This window comes from Accipiter gentilis, chromosome 15, assembly GCF_929443795.1.
Source record: "Accipiter gentilis chromosome 15, bAccGen1.1, whole genome shotgun sequence".
In the NCBI taxonomy this organism is placed as follows: Eukaryota; Metazoa; Chordata; class Aves; order Accipitriformes; family Accipitridae; genus Astur; species Astur gentilis.
Window position 1 is genome coordinate 21282429 of NC_064894.1, and position 25428 is coordinate 21307856.

Sequence of the window (25428 nt, forward strand, 5' to 3'; positions counted from 1 at the left end):
ATATCCATGTCAGCTAGGGTTTTCTTCTGTTATATCAGTGTCATACTTCTGCACGCACACAAATCATCTCTACCTGAAATGGCATAAAACACGGAACATTGCAATTTCCATCTCATCAAAGATTTGCTGGTGACTGCTCTGAAGTTACCTTGATCCATGGCACCAAAGGAAGGAAAAAAAAAATTTAATACTATTTCTGGCCCCAGAGTACAGAGCAGCTTGCCTCTCCAAAGCAGATTCCATACAAACAGACTTGACAAAATAGCATGCATAAATTACACGGCTCTGATGCATTAATTCGTGCCTAACAGAGCAAGTAGCAACAACACTACGTCTACAATGGATGGGTATAAGATGGAAGAAATGAAGTCTGTGGGTTAATGTATAAATAATCAACTGTTACAGAATTTGCAAATATTATGGAAGAAAGCTAGCAGGTTTTGCGCGTGCTGTATTGCTAAAGTGCCATGCACAAACACATTTGCTAGGCTTAACTGGCTCTGACTAGCCTGTCAGGAAGGATGTACATGTTTGGCAGTGCTGAGGCACAGATGCTCCAATAAGAGATAGGGTCTAGTCGTGAAATGAGGTCTCTGTCCACCAGAGTAATGTCAGTGACGAAAGTGAGCCTCCACTAAGTCATAGCATGTTTCCCGAGGTGAAGCAAGCCTTGTGCCAGGTATAATGCGGATCTGTGATTTCATAGAAATTATCCCCAACCGACCAACATCGCCTGCATCCAGGACACACGCACACACACAAATTACTAGGCATAAATGAATCCAGTGCTCCGAGTGTTTCCATTTTACTCGTGTTTTACTTGTAAATTGTCATGGACCGCAACTGTGTGTAATACCCGCTGAAAAATTGCCTCTTGTGTAATGTTTGATCTTGCGATTTTTGCAATAAGTGACAATAAGGACACTGGGAAAGAAATTCTCCATGGGATCACCCAGTTTTACAATGTAGTAGTCCCATAGAAATTGGTTTAATTATGTTTCTATAAAACTGAAGTAAACTAGTGGAAAATCTGGTCTAAAGATTGTAGATGCAGCGGCCACATGCTGTTGTTTCCAGAGTTAAAAAATGTCCCATAAATATACTCATGGAAAGGATCACGAGAAGGATGCTTTCTGTTTCATATTTAAAGTACTTCATCAACAAACCTGCCTACTGAGTCCTCAAACCTTTTCTTCCTTCATAATGCAGGAGAAAAAGCACATTTTTTTTTCAGACTAGAGCAATGAAAAGTTTTGACTGCGCTTGCTTGTCATGCTACATGAAATAAATGTGTCTGAAAGCAAAGGACAGGCTCTTCCGTAACAGCCAAAGTGATGGCAAAGGCTGAGGTGTCTGTTTTGAAGTTTCCGATATCAATAGGGAGAGAGGGGTTTTGCTTTGAGGTACAGGGGCTCAATGTTCTTCATACAAGGTTCTTGGTATGGATTTCTAGCCTTTCCCAGGGAACAGACAGGCCCCCTCAGCGGAGCGTTATGGAGGAGCAAATGGTGATGGAAATACGGGTCCCTCTCAGTCATCCTTGGAGTGGGGTTCGTAAATGAGAGAGCAGGGAGTGAAGTGGGTCAGTACACACCTCTGTGCCGTATCTGCATTTGAGAGCGATGTGCTGACCTCTTCCCGAAGCAGGAGACGGAGCAGCCCTGTGGGCACTGTTCTCCTCGCCGGGTAGCTGGGGGGTTCATAGGGACACTTCTGAAATACAGTCACTGAGCTGCTGCTGGGATGGTCACTCCAGGAGCACACAGATTAGAGGTAGGGATTACAGAAAAGGAGAAGTACTGGGGAGTAAAGAACATGATGTTTCAATTGTGGAGGTATTGGGCAGTGGGAGGTTTGCAAAGGACTTCAGCGGGATTCCAGGCTTCCTTTATAAAAAGGTGAATAAATTGTATTTGCTCTCCTTGGAATAAGAAAAAGGGAGGATATAAAAGGAAATTTGATGAAGTGCAAGCAATTTTGAAATAACTATTGTGAATGAATATTATAAATGCACAGAGTATTGCATGCCAGAATAAATGAAAGCAAATCAAGATAGCAAAAGAATTTTGGTGGAATATTTTCTGCTTACCACAATAGCTGAAGCAAAAGAGTAAAGAGCCATATCGTAACGACTTGATTTTCCTAGGTGTTGTGAACACCTCATCTCTCAGGAACTGTGATGGGGCTTACAGCTAGACATCCACGTCTGTGAAAGTCAGGTCATCTTTGGCCCGTTCATAGGCAGGCTGAAGTCAGTAGGAAGCCTGAGCTGAGTGGCAGTAAAGTGATTACCATTTGGCTTACATGATTTTGAAGAGGACGGATGGATAAAACATGTACTTCTGAATCATTTATGTATGATTTTTTTGTGTGCTAGAGGACACATAAGATAGTCTTCAGGCCTGAGTAAGTAGTCTGGTGCATCACACTAGAAGGAGTGCCAAGGAAAGAGAAATGCAGTGTCCTCTCGGAGTCAGGGAGAAGGTAATATAGGTGAGAGGAGGATAATTTTGGAGGGTTCCTTCCTTTTTGCAAGAAGTCACCGCTGCTAGTTCAGAAAGAGCTGGTGAACCTACAGCAGTCCGATATCCAGGGTTCATCCATCCCTAATCTCTCCACTCATTTGTATTCCTAAAATGGCTCTGACATAGAAGTAGTGAGGGCAGAAATAACCTCCTGGAGGCCATCCAGGCATTTCCCTACATTGCAAGAGGGCTTGTTTAATTTAATCCTAGTCTATCCTTATGACATTACTAGACAAAAGCATATAGTAAATAGTCAGAGAGACTGTAAGGAGGTACTCTCTCTTTTGATGTATTTCAATAGGTTTCCTCAACTCCTTGAAGTCCAGAAAGTTTAACGGAATAAGTAAGAGTTCATCAACTAAGTTTCCCAGCTTGTATATGGTATTAACTGCGGGGTTGAATTCTGGTCATTCTCGTCAGTTTGTCTCGAGTGATTTTAATAGATTAACTATATATTTTGGAACAGCTGTATTCACAAGTGGGCCATTGCTTTAAGCATGGACCTGTTAGTATGAAGGATGTTGCTGGTATTCTTTATTAGAAACTGTACAATTTTGGATAAACGTCAGGTGAGAATTATCTAACTCAAAGGGTGGGACACTTTCCTAGTCAGCTGGGATAAAGAAAGAGCCAGGTGATTCCAGTTTAGACAGAGCTTGTTCTGAAGCCATTTGGATAGGACCCAGTTTCCAAAGCCATATCCTCTATGGCTTGTGTTATCATTCAGGCTTTATGTAAACTGAACGGGAGTCGTTTTGCTGTTGCCTGTTTCTCCAAAATTCCCTTGTCTGAAGGCTCAACACTTTTTACTTTTCTCAGCAGCGTTTCCATTAGTCTTGATTTCCTTTGCCCATCCTTCTCTCCCTCCTGCCACCAGCTTCTGCTTAGTCCCTCGACTCTTCCTATCTGTTGTACCTGCTCCCTGTCTCTGCCCCCATGGATCCTGGCACTTCCTATATGCCACTGACACTTACTGTGAACTCCACAAGAAATCAGAAGAAGCACTATGTTGTCTTTTAACATATATTTATACATATTCCTTGTGCTAGGAAGTGATAGTAACCGTGTCTCTGTTACTCCCCTGGCATTGCCCGTAGATTCGTAATACTATGGCAAAATAACACGGCTCTGCCTCAGGAGCTGACTGCCGCTGCAGGCGGCAAGGGGCAAAAGCCAAATAGGTAATGCTTTTATTTATGTGCTTTCAACAGATTCTTAGTACTTTACCCCTGCATTTCTGCAGTAAAAAGTGGTCCCTGTGAGGAGCAAAGAGTGACTCCAGGGAAAATTTTAGTTTATAGATGTGGTCTATGGATTTCCATGCCCCTTTTGCTCTCCAGCTGTCCCCTCTGCTTCCCTCTGAGCACGTGCTCGGTTCCTGTCCTTTTCACAACGCTCTGGGGTCTAAATCCTGGCCCTTTGGAAAGTCAAAGGTAAAAGTCAGTTGGTTTCAGAAGGGCAGGATTTTAGCCCAGCCACTCTGATTGAGCAGACGCCGGTCCCACGTTGCGGGTGGGTGCGTGTGGCTCTCTGCTGGGACGAGGCAGTGGTGTAGCAGGCTCGGTTGAGGGAGAGCTCACCAGCGAGTGCCAGAGAGGCTGAGGACACCAAACCAAGATATGTCAACGTTATTATTATCTCTGCCTTTCTGAGCTGCTTACAGCACCGCATGCTCCTCTGTCAATTCCACTCAGATTTAAAAAAACACAGTGAAATGTTCATTTTTGTGCTTCTGAATGGGACATCAGAGATAACGTAGGTACCTAATATGTATCTGAAATGATAAGTGGGGGTTTTTTCCTCCTCTGTTGAAGAGTGTTGCAGAAAGAAACAGTTGTCATGAACTATCTATAAGATGGTTCCTTTCTCCAGAGAGTTTATTACCCTTCATCTTTCATTACCCTGGGATATTTACAGGTAGCATATTCATTACCTTGAACATTCCCGCATGCTTGTATGAGCACACAGTGTACAGATGCTAGGAGACAGACTCCTTAGCGCCCAAAGACAGGGTATTCTCATTTAACGTTTTCATTTCACTGCACCAAACTGTGGAGCTGCAACATAAGCAACTTCGGACTTATTTACTCAGCATGTGAGACTCAATGACACAGGGAGTTTTGACTGGTCACATTACATGTCATGTTAAAGAGCCTTTTGTCTCCATTCAAGCTTTCTGAAACAAGACAAATTATGATATTTTCCTGTTAATTTCTGTTAATTTCTTTCCTTAATGAGTTTCATTAAAATCAAGGCTTCCGGAAGACTGAGCCATGACAGCTGTCTAAAGACTGTTTCACTTGTTATGGGCTGTTTGGGCTGAATAATTATTTCAGCTTTGTGAGGATTATTTCTTTAAATAAGAACAATGATGCTCTGTTTGGGAAGAGAAACAAATGCTTGGAGTGGTGCAGCATAATTTTGTAGCACTGACTTGTAGTACTCAATGGCTTTCAGGAATACCTGGGAAAAACACATCTCTCTCAGTCTGACGTTTTTTAATGATTTCACTTAAGGATACAAAGGCAGCTATTTCAGCTGGCAAGAGAAAGAGGGCTTGGCTTTTAATGAAGCAAATCAATTCTTCGAAAGAGAGAGGGGCTTATTCTTTACTGTTGCATTGCTGCAAATGTGACCCAAGAATGAAAAAGCAAGTCTTTCTGGTTTGCCATTCATAAAATATTCCTGTAAGCCGCAGGCCTGATACTTTGATAAGATAATGGCAAATATTTCAGTTCTCTTCTATTTCCAGGACAGTGAAATCTTAAGGATGCATTGTGTATTTCACAGCTATTGTAATTAAAAAGGCAAGGCTTTTACAAGTTCGGTCTGTTTGCTGAGCTGACCATTTTCTTTTGACACGGAAATTCTTAAATCAAGGGGTGGGAAGATGGGAATTTTACGGTAGTCCACTGCTTCCAAGTCTGAACTGGACACTCACCACCTGTTTTCACGAGCTGTTGCACCGAATTCCTTGTCAGAGTTGCAGAAAACCCGGCTGGTTTGACGGAGCTTGTGTTCCTATCGTGAGTCTCAGATTTCAAGACCCGAATGGTAGAGTTTTGTTTGAGGAAAGTGAGCATTTTCTGAGACTTAGGGACACCCTCTCAACTTGCTAAATCCTTGCTCCCTGCCCGCTGTTTCTAATCCTGTGTCCTTCCTGGTGCTGATTTTATCACAGTACTCTTATTCCTTGGGGGATAGAGGCCAGTGACCTCTGCTTACAATGAGATTGTAGTTAAGAAAGTGGTTATTTAGAAATGGCAACTTCTTGTTTAACAAAGAGACTCTGCGTGCTCTGTATGCTTCCTGTGTTGACCCAGATGTATCTTGTCCCTGTCAGTGTGGCTGGAGAATGACTAGATGACTTCCCACCTCAGTTAGCATCATCAGGGTGATGGTCAAAAAAACCTAACACACAGATTTTTTACTACCAAGAGTGAAAAAACACCAAAAGAGCACAGCTTAATTTTTGAATCACAGGTTGATTTTATAAGGCAGACAGAAAAGCACAACCCTGTCCGCCCTCAGAAAGCCGCCGCTATAATGAGAAACGAAGCCGAGCGTATCTGATGTAGTAACTGTCAAAAGGGAAGTCAAGCTCTTGTCGGTACCGCAGGACTGGTCTCAGACAGCAGCCACCGCGTGATGGATACTCAGGACACGGCATGGGTCAAGTGTTTAAGGTAATTGTTTGTGAAATGGCCGGCTGACAGCTGAAGAGCTGTGGTGAATTTGCAGCTTGGCCAGAGTTTCTCAGGGAGCAGCCTCTCCCACCACCAAATGGCTACGTATCAGGAAAAGATGGGCTTCTGCTGTTTTATTTTCCTAACTGATTGACAGCCGTAGGAGTCGGAGAGGTGCATGCTCCCAGCAGGAGAGGAAAGGTGCCCACAGAGGCACAGTGCAAACCAGGTGGGTGCTCCTGCACCGCATGAGCCCCTTCCTCCATGGAGCATCCGCGAAGGGAGCAGGAGGTTGTCCCGCTGCCCCACGGGGAGCACCACGCCTGAGCAGCCCTGATGCACCCAGGAATTTGTGGCCAGTCCTGTCATCGTCACGGCTGTGGAATGAGGGAAAATGTTTCCTTAGCTCCTCTTCCCAAGGCTGGGATTTCCAAAAGCGTGGGACAAAATGAAGCAACCGATTTCCCCAAAGAAAAGCAAACAATGGGCTTTGTTTGCTTAACCTACACCGGGTCTTCTGAGAATCCAAGCCCAAGTGGCCTTGCGAGAGGGAATCGCATGGGCTCTCAGCTCCGGCACTGTCGTATAAATCCAGAACCCACATTGTAATCTTCTTCTGTCATGTCTTAATTACTGCTTTGACATACTTTTAATGGGAAATTTCTGCAAGAAATTGGTCCCTCTTAAAACTTTCCTCTGATGAAAAATGAGAATGAAAGATGTAGTTTTGGGCTGGTTGAGGAAGGCTGCTTATTCATTGCTAGAAAGGCCAGAAGAGCTGTTGTGATTTTCTCCTCACAGTCATGTTTACATGATCTTCCTTTTATTTCTGGGTTGGTGGTTTGTTTTTTTTTAAAAAGGGCAAAAAACCCCAATCCAAAACAAAAATCCCCCAAAACAGGAGGGCCACTTTTCAATCTCACTTTATAGGTATGCGGTGTCAAAAAAGCAGGTGTATGCAAGCCCATTTATAAAAATAAAACCACAATTGCCTTTTTTCTAGTTTAGATATTCTAAGAACCCTAGATTTAGTCGTTGCTTAATCTCAAATATTAGCACCATAAAATCAGTTGCATTTAAATACTTTTCCTAAGAGATGTGCTGTCTTTCCAGTCAGTTGTCGGCTTGTTTTGCTCCAGGAGTTGAGGACCTGCCTCTCCGCCTTTGCCGTTTCATGAAGTTTCACTGCAGAGACTTGATCTCCAACCATGAAAGCTATTTCAGATTTGCTAAGAGCACTGCAGCTTCTGCACCCTGGGAGCCCACGGAATGAAAGCCTTTGCATGCGCGGCAGGCTCGGCTCTGCCGCTTTCTGCTGTGTGGCTAAAAGTAGCCAGCGTAAAAATTTGCTGCCTTTCTTGTTGAGTGGTGGCTTTTAGAAATCAGTCTGTCTCCTGCATATCAGAAGTAATGAGTATAAAGGAGCCGTGTGCTTTGTTATCACGAGAGGATCCGCTCGGAGGGATGTTTAGAGTTTAGCCTACTTCCGAAAGTGGTGGTTATTTTTTCACGATAATCGCCACTGGCTGATACTCAGCCTGGCAGAGAAACTCCAGAAGTCTGTGCTTTCAGCCTCGGTGGGTGAACCTGGCACCCAGTTATTTTTAGCATATATTGTGCATGGTTTTCTAGCTGCCTCTCGATGATGTGAAAGCTCTTAATTGAATGTAATCCATGAAAGATTTATTCTCCCAATCAGCTTTCTCACAGGAAGTTATTTTAGACTCATCAGATTCCAGCTGTTGCTTAAATCCATTCAGCTATCAAGCCTGTCAATTTTATTGTGAGTATTCCAGGTCGGTTCCCTGCCGAGGCCTAGACGTGGGCCTCCTATTCTTCTGTTTTCCATTTAAGTCAATCTGTACACTAACACAGGTCTTCCCTGGTGTGTGGGGAGACGAGCAAGGATGTGGAAAAAATGGAAGTTGGTCTGATCTAGCTGATTCAACAAGGGTGGTTTAAAAACCCCTTTTCAGCTTTGTTCTTAAGATCTTCTGCTTCCCACAGTGATCTTTCTACAGCAGCCAGCACTTGATGCCCAAGAGGGATGAAAAATAATTCAAAAAGAAAATAAAAACCACATAGACTTTTGTGAGGTCTAGCAGCATTTGACCAGCCTCAGCTACATGTGGCAGCTCCACCCTCTTGTGAAGCAATTCAGTTGTAGTTTTAGGATGTTAAGGTTTGACTTTAAAGTTTCCAGTTGCTTCTCATGAGCGGTGGAACTAAACCTAGAAATTCACGCTCATCCATGCGTATATGCACATGGCGAGGCCGCTGTATCTTTTCCTCTGAACCATCTGAAGAGAAAGGACATATCTTGGCACAGCCAGTAGGTTTTACTTCTTTTCCATCACTACATTCTCCTTTCTTTGTCTCAGAGCTGCATAAATGTTCCCCATTCCACCTGTTATCACAGTATGTGACTGACTGTAGCAAGAGACTGTAGATTTGGGGGTCTCATAGAAACCAATGGAGCTATTGAAGTTTATTTTGAAAGACCTGGGTAATATAGCTAGTAAAACTGTAGTATCAAAGTTTGTTAAAAGTGTGTCCAAGGCTAGTATTTTCTTTTCTTTTCTTTTTTTTTTAATCCCAGTTTTAGTAAAGAAAATGTTAAAGGTCCTGCTGAGGGTCTAGACAAAATCATTTCCTAACATCTATAATTGCCCTTTCCCTTCACGCTCATGTGTTATAGGGAAAGTGTCTGTGTCGTTGGTAATACTTTAGGAAGCTCCCATTCCCGTAGTGGTGTTATCTAGGATGCTCATTTGTAATTGTCTGAATTCCTCTGAGCAGCTCTGCATTCCTTAGTTTGGGAGAGAAAGATTTAAACTCCTGCTGAAAGGCATCATGAGAGTGATGACATTTCTCGTTACTTCATGTATCTCTAGGAGTATAATCTAAGTTGGTTTCCTGGATAGCCATATAATTGAACTCAGAAATGTAGGAAAAATAGAAGAAAGAAAAATTAGGAATCAGAGTGAAATGTATCTCTGTTGTACTCCTTGTTATATTTGCATGTTTCTGTGTGGATATTTACATGTTTCAAGTCCAGTTGTCCCATTTTGGCCCAAGTCAGGAGTTCAAAGTTGTCGAGTTTCAAGAGCACTTCACTTTCTCACAACAGGAGTAGACACCCAGAAAATTTTTTGTGGTGTGAACAGACACCTGGAAGGCCAGAGAAGCTGTGACCTCCTGGCTTTCAAAAGCTCTTCAGTGACAAAACTTTCCTAGAGCAAGTATAAGAAGAAAAGCTAGTCCATGCCCAGTACCATCAGGAGATACGCATATGTGTTTTGCCCTTCCATCTCTCAGCCAATCTGTAGTGTAACCAGGTGTGCTAGCTGTGCATGTTAAACTCAACCCCTGTCTCTGAAGTCTCTCACCAGTTTCAGAAACAATTTCTTTACCTTTTTCTGAAGGTAGAAATCATAGCCCCAACTGATTTCCATGGGTTACTTTTGAGGTTTGAAAACAGATCCAGAGTTTCCATGTCCAAGTTCAATTCCTAGAGCTTGACTGCAGAGAGGCACAAATGTCCCAAAACTCCAGTTGAATTTAGCCTGCAGGCCACAGGCCAGACTCATGGCTCTTTACATCAAGGCCATCTCTGTACCAGTTCCTTGAAACTACTCTAGTGTGGGAGCGCTTGTGCCATTGTTGCTAATAGCTGATGAATGTGTCCTTCCAGAATGCATTACTCTCCTCCTGGATTTGTGCATAGTTTTGGCCTGCACATGACCCAGCTTGGTGATTTGTTCTCCAAAGAGTTATTTTCTTTCATTTGTTTTTGCACATTTATTGAACCTGTAGCTTTTTGCTTTGTGAGAAACAATGGATAGTTAGTAGCCACTTTTTTTTGGTAACAAAAATATGGGGGTTTTTTTGGTAACATAAAACTATAGCAGCCTACATAGACTACTATCATATTCATTCTCAACTTTTTTTTTTTTTTTTTTTGTAAAGTGGATAAGTCCTTGTTATTCAATATCTTATGTAAGAGCTGTTCCAAACCTCTGATTACCCTTCCCTGATACTATTTCCCTTAGTGCAGACCATGGCCTGGTTTTAAGGAGGGGCCTGCCATGTGTTTAAAATAACATTTGAAAAAGAAGGGTTATCCAGCGTGGAGATGCAGTTTAAAGTTGGTTATTGATAATGAACTAACAACAGCAGCAATTAATGCTTGAGGCAAGAACTTGTTATTTTCCCCTTTCCTTGCTTCTCTTTTCATATCTTTGACAGGAGAGGTGACAAAATGTCTGGCTGAGCCTTAAATTGCTGTTTCTAGTTTGTCTCCCCTCAAAAGTGTGACAGTCGTGTCCCCCTTCCCCTTTGCCAAGGAGTAGGCAGGGAGTCACCCGCAGGGCTGGGGGAGAAGGCGGCGGGCACGGGGCGATGCAGAGCCATGCAGGTATGCTCCCGTGAGACGAGGCAGGCAAGCTGAACTTGTATTCCATATTCCATCCTCCGCAGTGACATGCTGTGCAAGGCAGTCGTCCTTCCAGGGGACTTCCAGGGACACAGGGCTGCAGTGGGAGTGGGGTGAGAGCCAGTGCCCTGCCACAGGACTCCTCCGATGCCTTTTGGGGAGCCCCGTGGAGCACCTGGGTTTGGAGGTGCCATCGTGACTGTGTCGGAGGAGGGAAGCCCCCTCGCAGCTGAGGGATGTGGGGAAGGCTAGGAGAATGCTTCCTCGTGAGATGCCTTTCTCCCTCAGCTCCTGTGGTAGGATGATTAAGCTCCTCCTTCCCCTCTGGATCAGGTGGGCTCTTGCCTGAGAGAAATAAATTTGGGTGAGGAGCAGAAAAGAGCGTGATTCCCCTGGCCGAGTGCCTGTGGGATGCCGAGGTGCTCTCCCACCGTGAGGTTGTGCTCTCCACAATCCGTAGCTGTCAAGGAAGCTGCTGGACCCGGAGGCCCACTTTGGGACCCAGTATCATCTCATGTGGGGCAGGACAGGAGGGATTTTTTCCCAGACATTAGCCGAGGCTTACTCTGGCCGGGGAGCCCTCACAGCATGCAGGGGAAGCACACAGGTCAGCCCTGACAGCTCCAGTGCTTAGCTGTGTGAGGAGTTCATTCCTATGGGATCAGGGAGGAAACGTGGTCTCCAGTCATGGCTTTCTTATCGGGACAGTTCCTCTGTGTCCTAAAAATGCCATCCCACCTTGTGTTTCCCTTCCCTCTTTTGCTTACTCATCACACTCCCTCTACCTACACATACATGCACATAGGGAGTCCATCCGTACATAGGAAAGGAGATGTACTACGATCTCACCTAGCTTAGCACTGCACAGTGAGATACATGTAAAAAAAACCCACAACAGTGGACATAAAGGCCAAACTCACTTAGCAAACCTCTCACACACCCACTCCCGCTGCCCTCGGGACAGGTCTGTACCCCTGGAGGCACTGGTGGCCCATTGCTCCTCAGATTGTTCTCAACAGGGTGATACTGGCCACTGCTGGAGACAAACCTGGGCCAGGGTACCTTAGATCTGACCCAGTGTGGCTGTTCTTACTCGTATTAAAATAGAGTCCCTGTTTCAAGGTTGTGGTGGAAGAAAAATCTACCAGACATCTGGTCCAACCAGTGCAGGAGAGTTTCCTACCATATGTTTCCACTACCTTCAGCCCCAAGAGCTGGGGGAGTAGGAGACACAGGACTGGTCACAGCTTGAAGGCTACTGTGCTGGGCGAGGAAGAGAGCCATGACCGCTTTTTGGCTCTTGCCCATCCCCTCCTTGAATCCCTTCCTAGCGCAGGCTGCCTGCAAGTGCGGTGGGGCACCAGGGGGGTGGTTTCCGTGTTTGCTTGCTGGAAGCCGTGCGCTGGGAATCATTGTCCTAGAACAAACCATCGATGCTATTTCTGACCCACAGCAGCAAAAGCCCAAAACATGAAGTTAGGGCTGACACTCCTTCTTTAACTTGAGCCACTGTGCTTTTCATCACGATGCCAGGAGTTGTCAGCTTTAACTCTGGCTTTTTTTGGCTTGTGTCACAACCTAATAAGTTATAGGCCAGCTTCTCCTGTCGATGTTTTTGCTGCACAGAAGGCTTCACATTTTGTAAGCTTTTACAGCACAGCTGTGCTCAGAGATAAAACAGAATGTGTATACAGTACAGTATGCATTCAACTGATGCACTAGATTCTTCCCACCATATGTATGGAGTGGTGTGCATTTCACTCCAATACCTCACTGCCAAAACTGCCAGAAGCAAATAAACAAATGGCGGAAGAGAGACACCATATGACGCAGTGCCAGGCACATGACCTAGACTTTCAGAAAGAGACCCTGGCTGCTTTTAAAGGATTATAGTGGTCCAATTTTTTAAACCTCGCCTCCCACTGTGTGAAATGTTCTGCCAGTGTACGCTGTGAAGTGTGCCGGTTGTTAAAGAACACTCATAGATTTCCCCTTCCTGCTAAGCAGCTGATGTTGCAGCTCCTCGTGCTCAATACTCATTTCGCCTTTCTTCGATGCCAGTGATTCCCCATCAGGTTTCTAAACCGAGAGAGAGGAACAATGGAGATGTGTGAAGTAGTCTAATTCTGGAAGGAATGCTACTGTAAAAAGGCAGAACACATGTAATTAGGATAATGAGATTAATAATATTAGGAACAATTTAACGATTAATATATAAACAATGCAAGTGAGACAAATGGTTGTTCCATCTCGTTCCCCACAAAAAAAAAAAGTCACTATGTTGCATTTCACAGCGTTGATGGTGAAGATGCCTGTAATAAACTGACACAAACGTTAATTACATGGTTAGATGTAATTAATTTGAATTGTAATTCTATTCCTGGAACTCACACTCTGAATATGAAAAGAGGATTCTTTAGGTTCTTTTCTCTTTGACCAGCCTGTTGCTAAAGAAAAGACGATGACGGCCACTGCCACAGTGCTCCTCCTGCTAGTAATACTGGGAAACACGGGTGGATTTTCCTGTCTATTGGCCTCAATCTTATGTTAGGCTGAACATCTGTCGCTAGCCCGGTGGTTATCTTGCTAGCTCTGGCCTTTTCCGAAGCTTAGCTTTACTGGTGATTGTGTGAAGGCCAAGCAGGTGCTTTCTTCACTTTAGAGAAGCTTTAGGCACAGATTGAACTACTTTAAGAACAGCAGAGGTCAAGACCGTTACTGATACCCAATGCAAAATGGTCTGGATGCAGACAAGAGAATTGGGTCTTGGATTTTGATGGAATCAGATATGGAGTAAAAAATTATGTGAAGTTTTTCAGATAGCAGCAATATTCAATAGAGTAAGAATGTGCTTAAAGTGTTTATTTAGAGCTGGTTCTTTGCTCGACGCTTTTGTACTTCTGTGTAGTGGTAGTAATAACAGCATCAGTTTCCCCCAAGCCTTGCTGCCTCCTACAGTTAACATACACTGTGACCAAGATAAAGATCTCTACGTCTTGGTCAAACAACGGGGAATTTGTGGAGCTGTGCACGGCGGCTGAAAGGCCGAAGGCCACATTTCTACAGGCTTCTCCAGACTCTGCTTAGACAGAGATGTCATTTCGACCGTGCCCTAAAATGAGATAGAAAAGTCTCTGCACTGGCAACAGAAGAGGCAAGCACTTGATTTACAGCCTGGGAGAGAAGACACACCAGGAGTACTTCGTTCTCTGATTATTGCAAAGCCCACCTGGCTGCTTCAAGCCCAGCCCTTGAACAGAGGAGCCAGGGGCACTCACTGTGCAGGGGGTGTGATTTTGGCAGCTCCCAGCTCTGTAGCTGTGGTACCCGCTTTGCAGAGCAGTGTTCTAGCTCCATCTCTTCGCTTTGGAAGCAGTAGCTCCGTCTTTGAGGTGGATGAGACAGGCCTATGGCAGCAGACCTGTTGCATAGGCCACCAGCTGGACGTCAGTGGGCCCAGCAGCTCAACGGGTGTACGTTTGCGGTGACACCGAGTAGTCCATTGGACAGTGAGGAAACATCAAAGAAGGCCAGAGCTATAAACAAGGTTATCGGCTAAGGATTTGTTGGAGGTGTTGGGCAAGCAGGATTTATATAAGGGGCCAGCACGTGAGAGGCTGGAATAAACCCACGGAAGCTTTAAAAAGCTGATAGTGCCACCCTGAAACGGTAGGGATGGCATGGACAGACTCATGCATACTCACAAGGAAAGAGCAGTGCTACCTGGGAGCGTGCAGGGGTCTGCTGCAGCTTCAAGGGATGGCTGTCTTTAAGAGTTAGAATAGTTGTTTGGGGTTTTTTTTCTGTAATAACAATGCACAGAGTTAAAAACAAAGGTGCAGTCTGATAAACCCTGGAGCCTGAAGTAAACTGTTGGGAATAGTTAGAAGTGGGTTCCTTTAGGCTCAGAAAGCTCGCCAAGGATCTACCTGCAGCTGCTCCCCATGGAATATGGTAGCGAAGGGAACTGGGAAGACAGAGGGGTTTTTCAGCACATTTCATCTTACTATGACAGAAAGGAGAAAACTCAGAATGGGACTTCTTAAATCCCAAGGCAAGTTGGGAAGATAAATTATAGTTGGTTGCTTCCCATTGCCTGAAAAGATCTGTGGGCTCTGAACTTTCTTATGAGTTTCAGCAGACAGTTTCCTCGTTTTAGACATGATATATGTTACTGGAATCCCTCCAGGTGACAGAGGGTTGCAGTGGGCAGTGGAAAACACAGGCATGCCACTGTGATTTAGAAATAACCGTCTGCCAGCGTTGGGAGCAAGCTCAGAGGTGTTTGAGTTACGTCCTGTTTGTCAGTGAGAGCGTGGCATCCCCTGTGGTCATGACTTCTTCTTTAAAGAAGAGTGGAAATCCTGGAAAAGGAGGGCTACCTCATTTGGACTGTATCAGCCTATTACTCTGCGAAATGTCTTTGAAAGTAAAACTTTGAATAAAAGCCTGAAAAAAAAGGTGGCAGGAGAGGAGGGAGAAGTGCCGTACCTGGTATTAGACCCAGAGGCAGCGGTGATGTTGTGACCTGAGTCCCTGACCTCTAGCTGGGCTGTTGGGAATTACAACGAATACTCCTCACCACCAGCCAGCTTTTGCTTTTGTCCTGCTTATAACTGCCACTATCCCACCTTTTATTGCAGCCATTCATCATCGGCAGAAAGACTGGGAGATGATATTAAGGTTGTAGAAGATGTCGTTTGTATCAAAGCTTCCCCTCCTTTCTTTTCAGCCTCTCCTTGCCCCTTCTCTTGCATACGCTCTGTTCCTATTGGGTTTTGCCCCCCTCTCCAGACCAGTGGTCCCTTCACCCAGCTGATAAATGATTGCTTTAATAATATTACGGCCCCTCCATTTTCATGTGTGGATGGCCCAAGTGGCATGTTGCTCGTAACCAAAGCAGGGAGAGATTTCTATTTTCACCCTTTCAAAGGCCACCAAAAATACAGAGAATAGGATCCTGCCTGTCTTGCACTGATCACAGACAAGCATTTATTGCTGTGGAGTAGCTTGCAGGTACAGCCTATTTGAGGGAAAGCTTTACCAACCAGATCTGGTCATTGTTTTTCCTTCTCTGCATTTATTCAAAGTGCAGAACTGTTTATATACCACAAAGATGGGAATTAAAAAGAGTATGTGTAGAATTTACCAGCTGTTTAAGTCTTATTGTTACCTTCTGTATCGATCAAATCTGTTGCCTCTTAATTGGATATTGACTGTTGTGAGGCAAATAAGGCAAGCTGTCAGAGAGGGGAGGGATGGGGCGCGAGGTTTATCTTAATGGTATGTTGATCATGACTAGTCTATAAAAGCCAGTGGGAAAGGAGTTCATTAAACCAGCCTGCAATTGCTTTAAAAAAATATGCTCTGAGTCAAGATGATTAATCATATATGTGACACTGCAATCAGAGAAAACCCGCATTGTTGCTCTGGTATTTACAACTCCAAAGCTTGAAATAAGCAGATGCATTGAAACAAATTCATTAGGGACAGTGATTTGTTTGGTCTGTGAGCCTTAGCTAACTGTAACCAACCTTTGAGGATTTTTTTTTTTTCCTTGACTTTTTTCCCCTTGGTGTTGTGTTTTGTTTTTCTGCCTCCCTGCTTCTTTGGCAGGCTGATTGGAAATGTGTGCTTGCCCTGCACAGTAGTCTCTCATCTGTGCTGGGGAACCCTTGTAGAAATGGCAGCAGTGAGAAGGGATACTTGAGCTACCTGACAGTGAACTGCACACAATACTTCGGAAAATGCTTTTATCTCATAAATTATAATAAGCAGGGAATGTGAAGATAGAGGGAAAGCTTATCGGCTACACTGGTGTGAGCTACCCATTACAAAAATGGAATCTGCTGGGAAGTCTCTAGTATATTTTAATTTCTCTCCTAGCCATGTATTAGGCTGCATATTGAATACATTGCAATAACTGTCAAGCACGGTCCATTAGTGTCTCTGGATCAGGCCTATCGTGAATCAGAAGGGAGATTAGTAGGATAGACTCACTTTTATGAGGGTCCCATGCAGCTGTGACTTGTCGAAGAAACGTTCAAAGGGACAATAAACAAAGTTTATTTCAAATTATCTCAATGCTGTGTGTTTGTTATCATATCTATTCTTTGGCAATTTGGAACTGGTTATTAAAAATTTATGATATGGGTAAAGGTTTGTGCAGTTTGAAAAATTAGCTTTTGAGGCAGCCACCTGAACACTTCTCATATATCACCATGCCGCGAACCGCCAGCGAAAGGGTAGCGCAGTGCCGCGGAAGCCAGTAAGGCTGCAGAAACTGCCTGGTTATTAGCTGATAGAGGAAGGAAAAAGGTGCATAAGTCTGAAACGCAATGGGAAAATGAGGTTTAATGGGGAGTTTTCATTTGAGAGCATAAGGCAGTTCCCTGCTCGAGCAACTGGATCGAGGCTGGACCGCCTTCACTTGCTCGTGGGCTCGAGTCATTTAATCTCTCAATCCTTCTACTCCTCTTCCTATAAAAATTAGAAGAGTGGTCCAGGGCAGTAGACACCGCTCTTTTTGCTTCAGTTGCTCTTTCTGAATGTATTGCAAAACTGAAGGCAATCATCAGTTTTTCTATGACTGTGGTAGAAGGGGCTATAAATGTACAGCATTGCAAGCTGTATATAAAGAAAATCCTGATTTTGCCTGGAAGGATGAGATATCCAGCAGGAAATCAGGGTTCTTCTATAACATATATGAAACAAAACTGGGGGAAGGGGAGAAAAAGATGTGTAGAATCCAGAAAGCTGACTCTTCCTTTTTTTTGTGTCTAAGTTTTGAGTGACTTTTAAATGCAGTAGGATGAAAGTTATGACTTTAGCAGGCACTAGGGTAGCACTGTTATTAGCATTTCCTTTTGATTCACTTATAATATTACTTACATTATAACAGAATTTGCAGCTTGCATTTTAAATATAAACTGTGGATAATTTTATACCATGAAATTCTGAGCAAAAAATGTAATACATAAAGCTGGACCATTACGAGCCATAGCCTATGGAAGACAGGCGTTATTCAAAAAAAGAAAAGGTCCATAAATAACCATTTATCAGATTTTCAGGCCATTTGTTTGGATTTTTTAGTGTGCTTCAGTTATGCAAGAAAATGAACGTGACATTCCTCAGTCGCTTTGACGAGGATAATTTCAGAAACACTGCTCTATCATTCCACAGATTGGCACCTTCTCCTTCTTTATCGTAATGCATTTTTTCTGGGGCAGCTTTTCCCAGCAAAACTGCCTGTTTCCCAGGAGTTTTTATACCTGTTCAGAAAGGGACAGTGAGGGGGTGTGGGTTGGGTTTGGTTAGAATAGCAAGTTTGACCTGGTGACTGTTTATTTTTGAAGTCAGGGAGTACTTTTTCTGTTAGCACAATGAAGAAGATTGCAGGATATTCTGAATGATGTATTTTCTCCATTTTTAATCACGCTAGCCAGATCACTGGCTCCCGAAGGCATTTCCACACCAAACCTTCTCCTAAACATGTGGACTCAAGATGCGTTTCTAAGCCAGTCTGCCATTAGTGGTGTTGCGTTCAGATTTTGTATTCGTTTTTGAAATAGCAACTAAAATTTGAACAAAGGTTAGAGTTTGGGTCTAGATTTGTCACTGTGTACGATGGACATATCACGGTAAAGCATAAGCAGCTCTTACCAAGAGGTACGCCAACGACAGGGGCCCTTTTCTTGCTGTGGATGCCGGCAGGGAATTGAACCTCAGGCTCTACGTAGGGACTGCATCTTTGCAGGGACATCTTTGCTCCTTCTCAGTGACCATATAACTTCACTCTCTGTGAAAGGGACTCTGCAGCTGTGGAGTCTGTACTGTAATGTATAGGAGCCAGGAGCAGCTGAGTGCCAGGGAGAGATTTCAAGGAAGGCGGTGGATAGATCCCAGGCAACAAAATGGCAGAAAGCTGTCTCCAGTGGTGGGTGCACCCTCTGCTCGGAACCTGGAGGAGCCACACGCAGTCCCAGGGTTTTGCTTGTTGCGCTGATATTGTTTGGCTGGTGTCTATCCACTGGTGATTTCCACCAGCGTAGACAAGATCTCAATTCCTAACTTAAATAACGGGTGGAGGTGTGCACGTGTGTGTTGGTATGTGTGTTCGTGTGCGCGCTGGGGTGACGTGTGTGGGGAGAGGAGAGGAGGCAGCAAAAGAAGTCAGCAAAAGCCCATCTGGTTTTCCTCTGCATACTTAATAAGGAAGTTATAAGAGGGCATATTCCCAATTTCTTTTTAACTTTGTAGATCACCTCCAGTAGACAGATTGTCTCGTGGACCACTTCCCCTCCCCTTGGCGATCAAATAACATTCCTGTGGTGACTACAGCAGTTGCTTACATGGAAAAATAACATTAGGAAAGTATTTAATGTATTTTTAGCTGTCTTTAAATGCATTTTAGCAGCTGGAAACAAGGGGAGTTAGTAGCACGTGACCTGCAAGCTCTCCATAGACCACCACCAAGTGTGCAGAGAACCACTGCTGGCAGAGAGACCCCAGGCTGGGAAACGTTGGGTGGGGTGGTGACCTCTAACTTGGGATGGTCACAGGAGGTCAGACAAAAGCAATAACCTCGATTTTGGTGTGATGTAAATTATAACGATGCAATAAACAACCAGTGTGGTTTTAGGTCCTTTATTTTCACTGATCTGAGTTTTGGGAGATTTTATGAAACATTGTTTTGACATGTTTCAGAATACCTGGGACTTTTTCAAAAAGCTTGAGAAGATTTTAGAGGCTTGGAGTGGCAAAATATTACAGCTGTAGAGATTAGTGAATAGAGTGCAGCTGAGAGAGGCAACAAGCTTATACAAATACCGCTTATTCCATCACTCCGCGAATCAGGAAAATCCTGAAATCCTTGTGAAGAGCAAACCTCTTGTCAAACATTAGTGGGAGCTTTCCCTGAGGGAGGACTTTCCCCGAGCCGAGAGCTCACTCACTCCTATAACTGCGGGGCTGGTGAACGAGGGATGTCCTCTCCGGACCGTCGTCCCTGGCCCTGCTCCGCTCCCAGCGTGGAGCCATGACCTGGCACCCTGACATCGGGCTACCCCGCTGCCCCAGCCCACAGCAAGTACGTTCATATTTCTGGGAAGAATATACTCAACAGATGGAAGTTTAGTACTATTTTTACCGTTGCTGGTACAGTGAATGTAGAGAGCATGACAATTGATTATCTGGGACAACAAAAATGCACAGGAACTAGAATTTCAAGGATTAGGGTCTCCCCAAGGATTTCCTTCGAGTTTCAGTGAAGGGAGAGATAACCTTTGTGGTGGAAACAGAAACACGGCTTTCAGTGCCCATCTGCGGCCGGCCTCCGGACACAATAGTATTAAGGGTGATGTGAACTTCCTCTGTTCATCGCCGTGGGATGGGAGCCTTGACGCAGTTATCTGCGCTTCTAGAGCAGTGCTGTTCAATTTCTCGCAGCTTTTTTTTTGTCTTACCAGAGATGTTCAACTAATGCCTGCATTTAATGTGTCTGGGGGTAACGGTCCCATGTTTCATCTGTTTTAAAGAACATTTATGGAAATTAGGTGGCAATTTTATCCTGGGTAAGCAGGCTAATATTCTGTCACTCTGCATTACTCAAGTGGCCATCTCTCTTAGAAAATAGATGTTAGGTGTTTTCAGTTAAGTGGCATTAAACTTTTGTGGACCGAGCAGTAGGATTTCATTGCACATGCATTGTCCCATTTTAGTGGAAGCTTTGCATTAACATGTTCCATCTTAATAAATTATTCTGTTCAACCTGCCTTGTGACTTACACTATCATAAGATCCTGCCCATAATATTAAAATGTAAGCACAGATTTCCTCTCCCAAGGCTAAGGCTTCATCAAAAGACTTACACTGAAACTAAGAAATCCTCTGTCTGGATCAAGATAATTTTTCTCTGAGAATAAGGAGAAACAAATATCCATGCACTTCAGAGAGAAGGAAATTCTGCTGTAGGTTGTTCTTCCTCCGTCTTGTTAAAAAAGGGAATCTTGACTTAATATATAGTCTGTTTCCAAACTATTGGCATCTTTCACAAATACAGGCTGGCTGGCTTACGAACAGATAGCACAGTTTGTGTAGCCAAAGATAGTTGTCATCATGCACTTATTAATGAGTACACATATCTCTGAACATCAAATGCTGTGCTATTTTCAGAAAGGTCCTTTCAGATCCTGTTTTCTGTTCTTTTTTAATATTTTTTTTCCTTACCCTCCTGACATTTTGCTTCAAAGCTCAATGGTAGAAAGCAGAGGGGAAAAGAGACCTGGGAAGGGAGATGTTCTCATCTGTCCAGCTTCCCCATGTCAGGAGCTACTCTGTGCGTGTCATTCCTGACAGATGTTTGCCTAATCTGCTCTTAAAAAACTCCAGTGATGGGGCTTTGACAGTCTCCTTAGGCAATCTGCTCCAGCGCTTTGCTGTACCTATCATTAAGAAGGGTTTCCTGATATCTAACCTGCAATTAAAGGCCACGATTTCCCACGCAACCCGTCATCAGGCTGACCTTACAGCCAAGCCAGCCCCACCGAGTCGGCTGCAGTTTCCTCGCTAGATCTTCCTTGCCAAGGCTGCTCCGTGGGTAACGTGCTCTCTTCTGCCGGGAGTAGCCAGGGCGGTGTGAGCGCCGCCGGTTTTGTCAAGTGTCCAGCCCGGCGTCCCGAGGGTCAGCGATGGGCAGGTTTCCCTCTCGGATCCCATGCAGCTGACGGGAAGGCGGCCGCCTGCCAGTAGAGGCTTTTGAATTAGAAGATTCAGTAAATCCCAGGAGAGGTGCTGCCACAGTGAAAGTTGCAGCAGGTTTGCGCTGATAAAACTAACAGCGCTCGCCATGGTCCCAGGCCTTAGAACAGAAGCTGAAGCCTTTTTTGTCCTGGAACAAAATGTGCTGTGCGGACAGTTGTACCACATATTGCATATATGCAATCAATTGCATCTAGCGTTTTGGACATACATTTTTTGATGAGAGCATTTCTGTAACGATTTCAGCAGTTTAAAGCATTTAAAAAAATCAGAAAGATCACAGGTTTGGCTTGGAGTTTTTTCAGTTGCTTCCTTTTAAACAATAGCAGGCGAAATACATCCCATGGCAGCCAGACCTGATGGAGAAGCTGTAGATGCCAGCCTGCTGTGAGTGAGGTCGAGATGCGGGAGAGCTGAGGCGGTCGCTTACTGGTGTGCAGCAGTGATTGAGAGTGAGTCAGTGTAGATACAGGCGTATCACTATATTACCATAGCAAGATAAACTCTGAGCCACTTTTTTAATACGCTTAGAACAGTGCTGAACATTGTAAGACTGTTTCCTTCCACAGATTATTTACAACTGGAAGATGGTAGTAATGAATTAATGGAAAGCAACTGGAGAATTAGCCCTGACTGCTCAGAATAGGTATTTTTTTACGATGGAAACCAGCTAGCTAAACTAGGTATACTTTTGCTGCTTGAGTAAATTATAGCACTATGTAGCTAGACTGGTTTTGAGACTAGGAAATTTTGGTGACATCCGAAGTTAAATAAAATAAGGTTTGGATCAGAAGGAGAGGGGGCATGTTGCCATCAGCAGGGGTGAATAATCTTTGTGTAACTGGCAGTTTTGGTAAGCGGGTCAAGGTTGGTGGGGTTTGTCTCTCTATTTTGACACACGCGTTACAAACACCCTGGTATCCATTTCATTTTACAAGGTGTGTGCGTGCACCAAGATAATGCTCCAAAGGGTCACTGGCAGGTTACAATGTGCCAGCCGTCACGTGCACAGTGTCTAGAATAGTGCCAAGATACAGTTTCAGGGGTCTGGGGGCACCAACAGCATTCCGAGCCCTACACAACACCTGTGCCCCATGCAACGTCTCGCCAGCTCTCTGTCACTGAGCATCCCATTGGCACCTGTGATCCCGAGCTGACAGGTCCATTTCTATTTGTGCAAGGCATTTTTAAGGCATTTGTCCCCCAGTTGTCTCCTAGATGACCTGGAAGAGCTTCAGCGAGTTGCCTGTATTCTTTCATGGAGAACAGGAAAAGACAAAGTTGGTTTTCAAAATGAGAATTGGGGTTTTTTTTTACAAAACACAGTCAAATTTGGACTTTGTATTCCACGCAGCATGGGAAGTAGATTTATTGTGTGAGAGAGGTTTCAGTTTCAAACTAATAATTAGAAGAATATATTTAAACCTTTGTCAATATAGAAGCCATTTCAGGTGCTCAGGAATGCTCTGCCTCTTCCCTGCGGTTTGAAGGAAAAATTTTAGACATTTTCCACCCTGCAGCTATTGAGGGCAGTGAAAGAAAATACCTGTAAGCTGCTAGGAAACGGACAGAATAAACTCGTTTCCCACTTCCCGCTTCTTGTAATAATCATCAATTGCAGGTACTACTCCAAACACACTTTTGGGCAAACTTTGCACTTCTAAAAATGGTTATTTTCTGGTGGGCAGAGTTTGTTCACACCCCATGGCTGACAAGCAGAGGCCCAAGTCAAAGCCCGCTGGAGTCAACGGGCTTTCGATGAGGTGCAGTCCCTTCATGTTTTCCTAAAAATCCCCGGTGCTGTTAACCCACGGCTCCCCTTTCCCACCCCGTCGTCGTGTCCCCCCCCCCCCCCCCCCCGGGGAGAGGCAGAAGCCTATTTGAAGGCAAACAAGCCGTAGAGCCTACAAGGTGTAAATATCTTTCATAAATGCCAACGCTGGAAAAGCCTGGGCGCCGGGAGTGTGACACACGACAACAGGCAGTTCACGCCGCGCGAGGGGGGGACGACACGCCAGCGCTGCCGCAGCCGCCGAGGTGCACCCGCATCGCACCCGGGCATCCCTGGACCCCCCTGCCCCGGGGAGGGGGACGGGGACGGGGATGTGGGGCAGCTGGAGGGACGGGGAGCAGGACTACCTGCTCCTCGCCTTGTCGCCTCCGCCTGCTCCCCTCGTCCCCCCCCCGCTCCGGTGGCCTCCCCCCCCTCGCCCCCCCGCCCTCCTCCTCTCCCCGGCTTCTTCGGGCAGGGGCTGATTTAAATAGGTTGGCAGGGAGCCAGGAGCTCATCATTTTAATGCAGTGTAAAATGGAATGTGCATAATTATATGCAAGCCATATGTGAGGGAGACAGCTCAGCTGTGAATTTCGGGAGGCTGCGAGAGGGAGAGAGCGAACAGTCAGGGATCAGATGAGATGGAGCGGAACGGAGTGCAAGTGTCACTCAAATGAACAGTGTAATGAGTGTATTGCTGACACTCCTCCTTTCACCTGCTTCTCCCTTTTGCTTTAACTCCAAAGCAGAAAACGCTGTAGATGAGAAGGGAAAAATACTATCTGCAAGCAGGATTGCTAATGGGCTCTGGTAATGTCTCCATTTAAACTTCAGCTTTCTCAATTAACAGCGTAGTTCCAAATAACTGGTAACTTTTAATGCATCTTTGTCATTAAATATTTTGACCGCATTTGACTGAAGGATCATTGTTCTCACTAGATGATTGCTCCTTTCAAAGCTTCACTTAAACATGGAGGGGGAATCCATTTATCTATAATAGTATTACATGTAAGTTATGAGTATGAAAACTTATTTATTTTTTTTGGCCTTGCTGTTAAACTGAAAGTACAAGTACATTATCTAGGGATTGCTTAAGCATGTCAAAAAGTTTAAACGAGTACGTATGTAATGTAATCCTGAAAAATGCAATGGAGTAAATTGAAACCCTGAGTTACTCACACTTTCCAGCTCAAATATTTCATTTTGGGTTTGTCTTTTGTTGTTCTAATTATTACACCACAATGAATTTGCATGTTCAACCTAAGCTATGTAAGAAAACAGCATCCCAAGTTCTCATATCTAAAAGGTGTACTGCGTATTTAAAGAATCTTTTAAATAATGTTGTATTTTGGGATTCCCGTCTGTTTTAATGATCTGAGCTGTTATGCTTTTAGCTTTTTTTTTTTTCCTTCCATTATTTGTAAGTCCCTAAATAGGCCATTATATTTCCCTTCAGGCTAGAGATGAAGATGGACATGCTGAAAATTTTCCCCAGCAGCACTATGCTAAGGAAACTCCAAGACTTGCCTTCAAGAATAACTGCGAACTACTTGTAAGAATAACATACTTACAACAAGTCTAGTTTGTTACTTTAGCACAGTGAAAACAGTTTTTTTTTTTTTCGAAAGGCTTTTGTTCATTATGACATACATTATGAAATATGATAGGTTTTTTTTTTCCTGTTTAGCGTTCTAATGCTAGTTCTGCTATCCGTGAACAATTTAAGATCTCAAATTGCTTGAAAAATCTCTTATATTTGATGACAGCACGTGAATGGCCTTGTCGTACTACCTTGTGTCACACGGTAAATCAGGGAGAGCCATGCAGGGAGTGGCTGGTGATGCACGAAAAGCCCCCCCCCCCCCCAGGCGCCCCAAAACTCACTCTCCCATCCACCTTTTAGCTCTGCCATGTATTCGGGCGGCGGCACCATGTTTTGTTCTGCTGACACGCAGTACTCCCTTTAGAGCTCTCCTATTCCTCTCCTTCCTAGCTGCATGCGGGCGGGAGCATCCTCTCCTCTCCACTCCTCTCCTCTGCTGCGGGGAAAGAGCAAAAGCCAGGAAAGCACACACAGGGAGCCTGGAGTGTTTACAAGCCGTAAGAGAGATGGTATCAGCTGTGAAAAGATCTCTGTTCCAAGGCAGGGTTAATTCGCTGTTCATTTTAGCATTTACAGCTAGGCACAATTAAAAGCAAGCAGGAATGCCTATTATATTTCTATTAAATGAATCTGTTGGGACCTAATGTT

General features: G+C 44.4%; 1 protein-coding gene across 2 annotated transcripts in view; it reads left to right on the forward strand.

Moving 5' to 3' along the window:
* The window catches only part of SOBP (sine oculis binding protein homolog), a 117277-nt gene that overhangs the window by 41686 nt on the left and 50163 nt on the right, over positions 1-25428 (forward strand). Inside the window, exon 5 of one of the 2 annotated variants that reach the window (XM_049818026.1) lies at positions 24634-24729. The exons of the other annotated variant lie outside the window; for it this stretch is intronic. Within the exon in view, the coding sequence (XP_049673983.1) occupies positions 24634-24729 (96 nt within the window). The remainder of the gene's footprint in view (positions 1-24633; positions 24730-25428) is intronic. 2 annotated transcript variants of the gene reach the window in all.